We start from the raw sequence: 12,751 nt of genomic DNA on the forward strand, positions 1-12,751 counted from the left end.
TGGTGCAGTGGTTAGCGCTGTTGCCTCGCACCTCTGGGACCTGGGTTCGAGTCTCCGCCTGGGTCACATGTGCGTGGAGTTTGCATGTTCTCCCCGTGTCGTCGTGGGGTTTCCTCCGGGTACTCCGGTTTCCCCCCACTGTCCAAAGACATGCTGAGGCTAATTGGCGTTGCTAAATTGCCCTTAGGTGTGTGTGTGTGGGTGGCTGGTGTGTGAGTGTGCCCTGCGATGGGCTGGCCCCCCGTCCAGGGTTGTTCCCTGCCTCGTGCCCGTTGCTTCCGGGATAGGCTCCGGACCCCCCGCGACCCAGTAGGATAAGCGGGTTGGACAATGGATGGATGGATTTATACCCAGTGTTTCCCACAGAATTAGTGGCAGTGGCTGACAGAGGCACTGTGGTGTGCATGTGCACGTCAAATGAGGCACAACAGCTCTCTCTTAAATTAATTAACATAATGTGTGAATTTTCCGTTTTATCTTACAGTAGGGTGCCGAACAAGCATACAATACACGCATATAACATGCAACATCGAGTTTTCCCTTTTACACAGGCTCAGTGGCTATAAAAACTGCTACATTTAATTGGTAGAAACTAATTTCGTCCTTAGGAACAAAAGTAGCTGATTCGTCACTAATTAAGGCTTCCATATATGAAGAACCACAAGATGACACTGCCTGAGCATGTCTGTTAAAACAAACTAGAACACTATTAGCAGGCTAGCAGGTTAATTCACAAGTTCTAGAGCACAGCACAGCTCTTTTCTAATTGCGCTATTTTTCTGTCCTGCAATGACATTCAATGACCAATATCTGAGAGTATATTTTACTATATACTTCACCTAAAGGCAATTTGCACCACGTACAAAAGCAGCTTCTTTTCTTGGATTACCTTCGAGGTTGGCTACTTGATTCTGTAGCCCATGATTATTTCACGAAAACAATGTGCAAACAAACAGTGCTGAACATCAACACATATGTGCCTGTCTTGGTCTTCAAGGATCATGGTGAATTGTGGCTTTTGTTCCGTTATTACATCATAATGAATATGTGCACTTGTATTAATAAAGAATGGCTATTCATTAAATCAAGTTGACTGTCAAATTTCCATGGCCACCAGCCAATTGAAACACAATCCCTGCGGGATTACTGCTCAAGTTCACAACGAGCAAGTTGGGCCCAACTTGCAACTAGCCAAAGATGGTGATAGGCTATATTTAAAATCCTGTAAGCCTGTTGATGAAGGTTCTTATAATGGCATAAAACAAACAAAATGACATTTTATGTAGTATTTTAAATGTTTTAAATGTATGAAACACAACCTCTCAAAGTATTTTGTTACAAATTACATTTGTTTTTTTTTTTCCGTCCGGCAAAATGCAAATTACAAATTACTCAAAAGTAAATACACATTTCAAATGCATTTAATTGAAAGACTGCCCATCTCTGTCCGTACCTGTAGCTCACTGTGGCCACACAGTCGAGAGAGGAGTGTTAAACTCTCACTGTACGTGTGTCTCCCCTCACCGCCGCTGTGCTAAGCTCCCAGCCCGCTGACCGTACCGCTTCTCCTTCATCTGCCTCCCTGATCGATCAGTTGTTTCCAGCTGCAGGAATGGAGTTATCTGTATTTCTTTGGGGTGGTAGGGCTGCTCTCCATACAGTCATGGCTCTGCCGCGTGTGAAAACCTCATCGGGGGCGATGCTTTCTGAAATGCTCGCTGCCATTCCCCGTTCAAAGCTGCTTAAATCTGCCACCGTTCTCCCTCTGAACTGCACACGTACCGAGTCCCTCGCCGTTTCTCTACCTCTGAGCACCGACTTCTGAAATGAGTCAGTATTCCAGAGAAAGGGCAGCAGGACCACTATATTCAGGGCACTGAGAATGCACGTATGCAACTTTAGTTCTCCTTCACAGCTCAGTCATGAAAGGCTCTAATAAAGTATTGCTCTCTAGTCGTTTCATAAATACATTAATTTTGGTTAACGAGCTCCCTGTGGTAAAATTATGGGACTTAAAAATAACACGATTAGACGTATACTTGTGGTCCATTGACCTTGTGGATGTTCTGAGTGTGATCCAAACTGTAGCACTCTTACCCATGATGCAAAATGATTATTCACACCTGGTAGCTCATTTCAGGAAGAGAAATTCTCCAACTGAGTCAGGCTTCCTCAGTCACCTTGCGGTATTTCAGAACATGGCAGCAGGATGCATAAAAGCCACCGGGGAGCAAAAATAGGGGCAGGATAGGTAGTTATCCTTAGTACCATCTCCTGCCTGTTCACATTTCTCATCAATAACCGCTGATGACACCAAACAGTCCCCACACTAAGAACCCCAATTGTGTCCCACATGCCAGCAGGACCCCAGAACCTGGGCCTAGAATGCTGCATTTCTGAAAGCTTGCCAGCTGCGCATAGAATGTCTCGACCAAAATGGGTTTCTCCAGTGTGAAAGCCAATCACAAAGCATGACGTAATGCCCGTGGCCTGTTTGTGGAAATGTGGGAAGGTACCATATTACTGTGAACAATATCCAGGCAGAGAATGAGTGCCTGATTGCAGGTCAATAGAGAATAGAACTGTCCCTGCTGAAATAAGCCCACAAATAAGCACAGAGACGGATGACAAACCTTTCTTAACAAGCATAAACATTTCGGAATAAAGGCATATTATAAAACCAATGAAGTATCTGCAGCTCAGGTAGTCGACAGAATGAGGGGAGAAATTAAATCAGGAAACAGGCTAGTGCTACACATACCCCTGTAAAAAATAGCTTGAAAGTTGGTAGCTTATGTTAATTTATTCATGCTTGTTTGTTTTTCACTTTATTACATTATTAAACTCTGTACTTTATTACTGTGACAAGGCACATTGAGACTGACAGGTAAAATATGTGAAATTAGTTTAATGAAAAATTTAATGAGAGAATTCCCATCAGAACCTCCAAACAGAGGGAGGAAAATAATGAATAAATATATATTTGTGGTGCATATGGAGTACGGCAACTCATTAAGGTCGAATCTCATGAGCGCAGCATTACACGGGTTCTGCAGCACGTGGGGGTGGGAGGTGTTAAGCCGGTCACCTTAACGCGAGCGTGGCCAATGATTCTACCGGCACTAAACGGGACGAGAAGTGTGTGGAAGAGGAGCAGCAGGAAGAGCAGGAGCAGCAGGAGGAGCAGGAGGAAGAGGAGTAGGAGGAGCAGGAGGAGCAGGAGGAAGAGGAGTAGGAGGAGCAGGAGGAGGAGCAGGAGGAAGAGGAGTAGGAGGAGCAGGAGGAGGAGCAGGAGGAAGAGGAGTAGGAGGAGCATGAGGAGGAGTAGGAGGAGGAGGCCTCAGGCACGGGAATGCAAATGAGAGGCCCCGGAAACCGGCCACGCTCGGGCAATTATAACAGACAAGAAGAGAGGTGCTTTAATGGATCGACCCATATGCTAATGCTGCCATCGCGCCTGGAGTTGTTTGCATAATTACAGTCAGTAAATCAACAGCTCAGATGTGCATCGCTGCTGAGTGAGCTGCAGTTAGCAGGCAGTGACACCAGCCCTTAGTGCATCGATCCCACCATCATCAAAAACCAATAATAATAATAATAATAATAATAATAATAATAGTGATATGCATAATATTTACAATGGATTTATGTATTTATTTATTTATTATTATTATTATTGTTGTTGTTATATTATTATTACTATTATTATTGTTACTACTATTGTTATTATTATTATTATTTTTAAAAGGGGCAGTGTATGGCTCAGTGGGCCAAACCACTGTGCCTATGATCAGAAAGCTACCAGTTCAAGCCCAGCCTTGGCAAATGAAGCGAAAGTGATTAGTTGTCATTGTTGACACACCACAGCATGCAGCGCACAACAACAAAATGTTCCCTCCACATTTAACCCATATGTGATATTGGGACATAGCAGGAGGCAGCTGGAGCAGTGCTTGGGGATGGTTGCTTACTCAGGGTACCTCAGTGGTACTTTGATGGTTGGTGATTCGAACCTTTCGATTACAAGTGTGCTCCCCTAAACATTAGGCCTTGAGCAAGGCCCTTAACCCCCAGCTCCATGGGCGCCACAACAGCCAGCTTACTCTCACCTACAGAGAGAAGGTTGAGGGAGGAATAAAGAGAATTTCCCCACAGGGATCAATAAAGTATCAATCATTAAATAATAATGCAAGAAGGATGCCAAATGTCCACCTGATCTAGGCTGAGAAGCACATAACCCCGACTCCATGATATGATACAGCTGTCCTGCTGGCTCATGACTGGCCTAAGACCCAACTCCAACCAAACACAATTCTGCATTAAAGTCCCATTTTCCGGTAATGCCTGTTTGCCTCTCTCCCGCAGCTACCATAATACTCCCTTTGGGTGTATTACCTCTGTACCTTCTGGGATTTTAAATACTCCTATCAGTTCACAGATTGCTATCAATGTGAAAGTTCTGGCCTGCAGCCACCCGGTGAATGCCAACCCGATCAGATCCAGGATCGTTTTAGGTGGTCTACTTAGGAGCAGAGCGGCTCTGAAGGGCTAAGTGTCCTTCTTTAGCGGAGGTGATTCGAGCTGAGACAGCTCTCCAGATGAGCTTGTAGCGATGACCTTGGCTTTACTTACCTTATTTGGACTCCTTTGTGTGAGCCTGTATCAAATCCATTCTATATAGTACGCTAGTTCCTAACTGATAACCCCCATTATTTTTGGTATACCAACACTGACAGTCCTATATTAGACTCGGCATTTGTAGACAGATGAGTAATAACCCCCCCCCCCAAAAAAAAAATCCTTCCTTCTTCAGCTAATGACACTAGTAATGACAGGGTAATGTATTGACCATGTGGTTTACGGATATGGTACTTATCAGACCAAACAATCACCTGAACCTCGTCCTCCAAGAAGGAGGAAAGTAGTTTTGGCTGATATCTAACCCACCCTCCAGCAGGGGGCCCATGAAATCAATTGGTGTCAAAGAAGGGCAGCTGCTTTCTCTGTGTCCATAAGTGCGCACACCTGAACACACCAAAATCAGTAATAATCCTGATCCTAACTGCCCACACCTATCTACACGCAATTAAAAAAATCAGTTTACTGCTGAGTTAAACACATTTATTCTGCCTGCGAGCTGCGACTTTAGAATCTCTCCAAAGATCAATACAGTGATGTATTTATAAGGCGATAGAGAGACAGACTTCACTGTGACTGTGCTCACGCTTTATGGCAGTGCAGTAGCGCTTTTTGTGGTTTCTTTCTTCGAGAATCTTTTCTTTTCATGATGAAATACGAACTGTACAAAGAATGAAGCCCCACCCCCACAAGTGGGGCTAAAATATTTTATCATCTTTCCACAGAGGAAATAATTATCTTGCCAAATGTTTTGACTGTTTCTTTATATAAAAAGAGAGCTGGAGTTGCATAGCTAATTAGATTCCAAATGAAGGCATAAGACCACAAACAAGAAACATTCCAGCATAATTCACCCCTTTGTTCATTTTACTGTGGTCATTTCGGAGCTGACAAATTGGGAACTTCACTCACCGCTTAGTACTAACTAACCAACCACCCTGAATGTTCAGCGACTGTCCGGTTTCCACACGGCACAAATAAGCGGAGCCAAAAGACACTCACCACTCATCCACGTGGCCTCCGGGTCGTGCGGGACGAAGTGGGGCTTGAAAAGGTCGTCCACGGTCAGCTTGGTGTCGCTGCCCCCAGACGAGTCGGCTGCAAGGAGAGGAACGTCACGCTAAGTCACCGCCGACTGCCCAGGCGAGGTGACGACAGCAACTCTCAAACACAATGATGCGCGAGCAGAAATACTTCACTGACTGGCCGCCTGATAATGGAGACTCTGCTCCTGGCTCAAGTCCCCACAGAACCCTAGAGACAAGCACTTAACGGAAATTGTTTGATAAAATTGTTTTGCTTTTGGTTCTCTTGGCAAGCGACGCTAATACTTATATACTTTATAGCAATTGTCAGGACTATGGGTTTGTAGTTTATTTTCTGTTTTATTTATTGCTGTTGTTTCCAAGCACAAATCCCCTACAACTCTTGATAATGCTGAAGGCTGCTGAGGTGACGGGTAAATTTATTAGGACACGCTGTCTGGGCGCCTCCCGGCCTTATCCACAAAGCCTGCAGCGTGTGGCGACACGGGCGGGGAAACAGGACGCCCCTGAAAGCAGCCGTCCTGCCAAAGGGGCGCAGACCAGTGCAGAGTGGCCAACGTAGCCCGACTGACTCAGAGACGCATTCAGGCTGTTCTTCATTTACGATTAAATGGAGCCGGGATGAAAGGTCCGCGGGGAGAGCTGGATTCAGACGAACGCAATGATCTCTGCAAACTGCCGCCGTCGTTAAAGGACGCCAGAGAGCGGCACGCAGAGTCTGGAGGAGCAGGATGCTCGCCGATCGAAGTCGCAAAATCTTATATAATAAATCGCCGTGCCACAGCGTGAGATTAACTCCACGGCTGAACTATGGATTTTCCACATTCATTCAATAGGGAAAGCAAATAAAAAACAGAAACAGCCCATAATAATGCAAAGCAGATAAATCTCTGATTCTATATTTCAGATTCACGCAGTTTGTCATATTTGGTTAGTTTTTATATGGACGCCTAGGTTTAGCACCAGGGAAATTTTCCACTGGCCGTAGGAGAGGACACACGTGCATCTGAGATATTAATATATATTATAAGCTTTACTCCATTGTCAAGGAAAAATAAAAAATGCTAAGATGCGCAGTTGTTACGGTGTGCTGGTGTCGGCCCTCTGACAGACTGTCACGTTCCTACTTGCATTTCTGGTGGGACACTGTGGGCCACTGGCTATCTGTCACTCCCTCTCCACCAGATCTAGCCGCCAGTTCCTCTGTAACGACCCCACTGGTTTATCTCCTTTCACATACATCAGTGCCCCATGTCTATGAGACCATGTGCCTGCCTTTGTTTACGTCACGCTTATGCTCTCTGCTAGGCTCGCCGTGTCACGTTTCTGCCACCCGCACGCCGAGGGACAGGCCTCCAGATGTCAGCCCTTTCAATCCGTGACGTCAAGCGTCTTTGTGGAGGAAGGCTGATGGTGCCACTCAACGTGACCTGGAAACGGTCCTGGTTTCACTCTCTGAGCAGCAATAAAACAGCTTCTGAAGCAGACCTTGTCGTCTGGAGTGAGACACCCAGCGGGACACTACAGGTCTGGAGGCTACAGACAAACCACTCCTGTGACACATTATATACCGTCATTGTTTTTGTTTGTATTTCATCATGCAAATGTATGTATGTATTTATTTATTTTACATTTTAGCCTGTTTTTTATTTTATTGGTTTATAACTTCTGTCAAAGGAAAGGGCCATATGCCAGCAAAATGTAAGACTGTGTTTTTCCATGTTTGACAGAATGAATCGTCACCTTTCGGTGAGTCTGAAGGGAGCACATGAACTGAGCAGCATTTTTTGACATTTCTTGCTAAAAAGGCACTTTCCTTCATTCCTTTTTCCTTCCTTGCACGGCTGTTATACCCACGCATTACAGGTGTAAATCTCCTGAGGCAATTCAGGTCAAAATCCCCTCCCACGGGTACAACAGGAGATTCCCATATGAGAGCCCAGGTCCAGGTTGGTGACACTTTACTTAAAGCAGTCGTGTATAATGCATTATAGACATCTTCCTAATGCATAAATTATTATAGAGAGGGCTATAACTGTTTATAAAAAGTCATAACACATTATAGCCATGTTTATGCATTATGAATGCTCTATGAAGCTCTCATCTACTGTATAATGTGCTATAGATACCTTAATGCAGTACAACGTATCCTTAATTCTAATTACCATTATAATGCATTATGAAGGTATTTATAAGTGTTACTGCCATGCAACTTGCATTTTAACAGTTTGTAATACGGCAGGACTGACCTCCTACGGATTGGGGTGAGAACAGGAAGCCCTCCTCAACACGAACCCTTACTTTTTATAAGTGTCATGTTGGTTACCTCACCACTTTGTAATTAAAATGCTGAAATGCAGGAGTCTTTCCCTCAAATACCAGGATTGGTCCCTCCGATTTAGAATCACCAATCAGTTTTTAGGGTTAGGAAGGAAAATGTGAAACTGGACTGAACTGGACCAGAGGAAGCCACAGACTAGGGAAGAACATCCAAACTTGGCATAAAAGAGTCTGGGACCAATTTTGGACCCATAACCTTCATGACGATATAAGAGCACAATCTTACAACCCATAAAATGAATATTTCATAACTTGTAGATTAACTGGTGGACGGATGCAGTGACCTGCAGTGTACCTGGGGTGAGCAAGATGACGGACATGGTGATCAGGGAGCAGACCACCAGGATGACCAGCAGAGCAATGGCGATGCCCTTCCAGTTCCTCTGGGGGGGGCTTCCGGTGCTCAGGTCCTGTGGGCAAACGGATAACCATGAGTGAACACCGGGGTTTTCTTCACCTGCAAGCTCCACCGCGTGTGTACAGAACTGAGAAAAGCCTGATGAGCGGAGAACCTTTGGCAAAATGAGCACCCATCCTTAGCAGGAAGCCTGGGACCCCCATTGCACAGTCGCTAGTTTGCAGAACCATCACTGTGCAGCACATTTCTAATATATGCTCACTGTTTTCTGCCAGCAGATTTGCATGAAGTAAGCTTCCTTCTCACTCAGCCCAGGGAACGGTTTGGGCATTTGACTGACTTGCCTGCAGATGCTGGATAGATGAATATGTTTCTTGAGGGCCCGAAAGGATACGAACAGACCTGAGTAGTCGGGATGCGGGCCAGACTCTCGTACCCTCATCCTGGGCACGGCCTATCGATCACTTTCAGGCAGCCGAACACAAGGGAGTTCATGGGCATGGCTGCGTAGCAAATGAGCGTTTGTGTTTCCTTCAGCACACAGGAAGATTCCACAGCAACACGGGTATATTCACAGAAGCGGCGCATAAACTTCGAAGGCCTTCCCTAACATTCCCCAGCATGAGCAGCACAGCAAAACATCCGCTCACTATTGCTCTTCCTGATGAACTGAGCATTTATTCAAAAGCAGATCTGCAGCCATCTGCAGAGGTAGAAAGCCCAGTTCTGCTTGTTAGGATTTCCTTAATGAGAGGGTATCAAAGTTCTCACCGTCAGTCCTTCAACACCGTGGAATTTTCTGGGCCTAATTTACTTGGATGTTGCTTGGGAACATCTAAAACTCACAGAGAATTGCAGGGCGATAGAAGAGTTCATCAAGCGAAAGTGTGATGATGAAAGTAGGCTGCCCAAACACAGGGCAATCCTGATGACCCATGAATCATTGTCATGAGACCAACACGCCTCCTCTGGGCACGTGCAGCATTGTCTTAGGCAGTCAAAGAAAATGTGTAAGGCTCGACATTTGGGTAGCAAGCATATATTTGCATGAAAAACAAAAACACAAGTTAGCATTATAACATACAGAAATATAGTAATTCAATAAAAAATTAACAAAAATTTCTCCAAACAGTTATTGATATATTGTCTGATGAACACCCTAACAGTTCCCAAACCTTTTCTTAGGGGTACTTGCCATGCCAAGTATTTATTAAATTTCACCACCAGCTCAGCTAATTAATTAACTTAATTAGTTAAATAATTCAGCGAGGTATTGATTAGCCAAACAAGGTGAGGTAGTGCTCGAGTAAAAAAATAAATAAAAAGAAATGTGTGTGCTGCTGCAAACACTGGGGAGACTTTAGGACAGGGGTCTCCAACTCCGGTCCTGGAGAGCTACTATCAGGTCAGTTTCCAATCCTACCTGGCTTCTGATGAGCCACACCTGTTCTCAGGTAAATACCAGGAGCAGGTGTGGCTCATCAGAAGCCAAGCGGGACAGAAAACCTCCTGGATAGTAGCTCTCCAGGACCGGAGTCGGAGACCCCTGCTTTACGAGGTTTTGAAATGGCCCAGCTGACATATTTTGACAGACAAAATTTCATAGTTTTACACAAACATCAAGATAATCTAAAGTTTTCTTTGACTGCACAATACAGCAGCTTCTTAGAAATAACTGCTGTCCTGCGTTACCTGGGATAGGCTCTTACTAGAAAAAGTGGTTAGAGTATGGATGGATGGATGGATTGATGCCAAGAACCATTCAGCACAAGAGGTTATCCACATTGCACCAGGGAATTCTGGGAAGAGAGGTCTTTTGAAGTGCATACACACTAGACTTCATAAAAACAAGACCATAACATGTAGACTGGAAACATGAATGAACTTCATGTTCCTTGCAGCTAACATCCACCATCCCCCAGAGACCTCTCTCTCAACAGGTGTGAGGACTCAACCCAAGTTACCAGGTAGCATAGCTGAATAGTCAGCTGGACAGAGAACGTCTCAAAGCTTTTTATCGCCCGAGTCGACCCCCATACTGTCGTTCACTGTCCTTCCTGTTTTGGATGCTGGAAACAGGGAAGGTTGCAAAGACCTCAAGAGGAAAACAAGCTGTCATCATAACTATGACAACACAAGCCAGACCTCTCTTTGACTGTTCTGTGGTCAATAAACAAAATTATCTAATAAATAGATGGAGTATATTTAACATACCAGCACATAACTGAATCCGAGCGCAGTGTACGAGGAGCGGCTGCGATTTTCTTCCAGCAGAATGGGTAAATGAAACAACTGTCGAAATGCGCATTTTCACGGGAACAGGTCGGAGGAGGAAAGCACAGGGGCTTTTTTATCAGTCTCACGGGACTGCAGGAATGCGGGGATAAAGACGGCGGCAGCTAGAGCCTAATGAAGACAAAGGGACACGGGGGCGTGTGGTGATACAGCTGATCAGCCAATGGGAGAGGGTGCTGGTGGTGACGGGGGGGGGGTTCCTCCCATCATCACCAACTGTGGCTAACAGGTCACTGGCCCCTGATTACATTCCCATCCTCAGAGGGTGGGGCGGCCCCACTCAGTCGAGCATGCCTCCCCCCTTCCCACCCCCCCTTATGCCCCACTACCACAGGCATGGCTGCAATCCAGATGGCAAGGCGGCATGCAGCTGTGGCCAGATGTGTCTGTACACAGCTCATAGGTGTCCTCCTCAGTAGGCCTGCAGTTGTTCTTGGCATCTTCATGTAATTATTCTCCTCGATCTGCATATATATTATCAACTACAATAGCAGCATGTGTCACGTACATTAGGCACATTGTGCAATGTTTAGGAAATGCATTATAGCGGCGAGGCTTCGGCTCACAAATATACAAGCTTACATCATAACATAATACAGGCAGTCCCCAGATTATGAACGGCATCCATAACTTTAAGTCCATCTTAAAGTTAAATAATAATACAGCATATAGCAATCATAATAATAACAATCCATCCATCCATTGTCCAACCTGCTTATCCTACTGGGTCGTGGGGGGTCCAGAGCCTATCCCCGAAGCAATGGGCACGAGGCAGGGAACAACCCTGGATGGGGGGGGGGCAGCCCATCGCAGGGCACACTCGCAAACCATTCACTCACACATGCACACCTCTGGGCAATTTAGCAATGCCAATTAGCCTCAGCATGTCTTTGGACTGCGGGGGGAAACCAGAGTACCCGGAGGAAACCCCACGATGACACGGGGAGAACACACACATGTGACCCAGGCAGAGACTCGAACCCAGGTCCCAGAGGTGCGAGGCAACAGCGCTAACCACTGCACCACCATGCCGCCCCAATAACAACAATAATAATAACAATAATCATCAATGTTGAGCATTTTAAGGCCCAGAAGCTACAAATCCAGACCAAGATTTTGTTTCTACCAATCAGCTGAGCATAAGCTTGTTGTTCATGTCGGTTGGAACAAAATCCTGGTCTGGATTTGTAGCTTCTGGACCTGAAATACCTAACACTGATGACGATGATGATAATAATAATACAGTAGTAATAAATGTAACTATATATGGTACTGTACCATACCTTGGGCCGACGAACCACTGAAGCCAGACGTTTTAACCTGGGGACTGCTTGCCCACATTATTCATCCCCACGGGGAAATTCCCTTGTTGCCTGTCCCATGGGCGATACAGATGAGAGCAGGCTTGGGGTCACAGCCCAGGGTCAGCCAGCATCAGAGCGATTGGGGGTTAATGGCCTTACTCTGGGGCCTAACGTCAACATTGCTCTGCCGGCCCTGGGATTTGAACCGGCGACCTTCCGACCCACTGAGCCACACACCACTTACAATCATGTATTAAAATAATGGACCATACACCGATGGATTTTATACTGATAGATGCCATTTCAAGCACCGACCCTAGTTTAAATTTTTGATTTAAAGCACATAAAACACGTTCTGTGTTTTTCAGACCAAATTTTGCAGACGTCAGCGTGACGGCTACTCCCAGCTCTCCCATTATCTCCTCTCTGCCGACAGCCGACAAGGGAGAGGCAGGAACGGTGACAGGGTCTCCGACTGGGATGCCGTTCCTCCCCGGATCACGAATCCAAGCCATTGTAAACAAGGGTAATGAGTGAATCTGGGGATGTCTCCCGACTCCTTAGTGAGCGCATGCTTTTATTCTTTTCTCACAGACGGCTGGAATCACAAGGCTGAGAAGCTAAATGCTCCCGAATGGCTGAAAGCTGCCGTCTGCTGTTAAATCGTCCAGAGTTGGGAAGTTTTTGGCACCATTGCTGTGATTTATTTTCATTATGGATCGACGGATAGAATGACTGGTTTAAGGCAGTGTTTCCCAATCCGGTCCTCG

General features: G+C 45.6%; 1 protein-coding gene across 3 annotated transcripts in view; it reads right to left on the reverse strand.

Annotated features, from left to right (window-relative positions):
* The window catches only part of LOC111857196 (inactive dipeptidyl peptidase 10), a 125,994-nt gene that overhangs the window by 48,941 nt on the left and 64,302 nt on the right, over positions 1–12,751 (reverse strand). For all 3 annotated transcript variants that reach the window (XM_023837802.2, XM_023837803.2, XM_072700337.1), the window contains exons 2-3: positions 8,320–8,434; positions 5,641–5,736 (exon numbers count right to left, since the gene is read on the reverse strand). In XM_023837802.2, coding sequence (XP_023693570.1) covers positions 5,641–5,736; positions 8,320–8,434 — 211 coding nt within the window. The remainder of the gene's footprint in view (positions 1–5,640; positions 5,737–8,319; positions 8,435–12,751) is intronic.

The sequence above is a fragment of the Paramormyrops kingsleyae genome, chromosome 16 (genome assembly GCF_048594095.1).
Source record: "Paramormyrops kingsleyae isolate MSU_618 chromosome 16, PKINGS_0.4, whole genome shotgun sequence".
In the NCBI taxonomy this organism is placed as follows: Eukaryota; Metazoa; Chordata; class Actinopteri; order Osteoglossiformes; family Mormyridae; genus Paramormyrops; species Paramormyrops kingsleyae.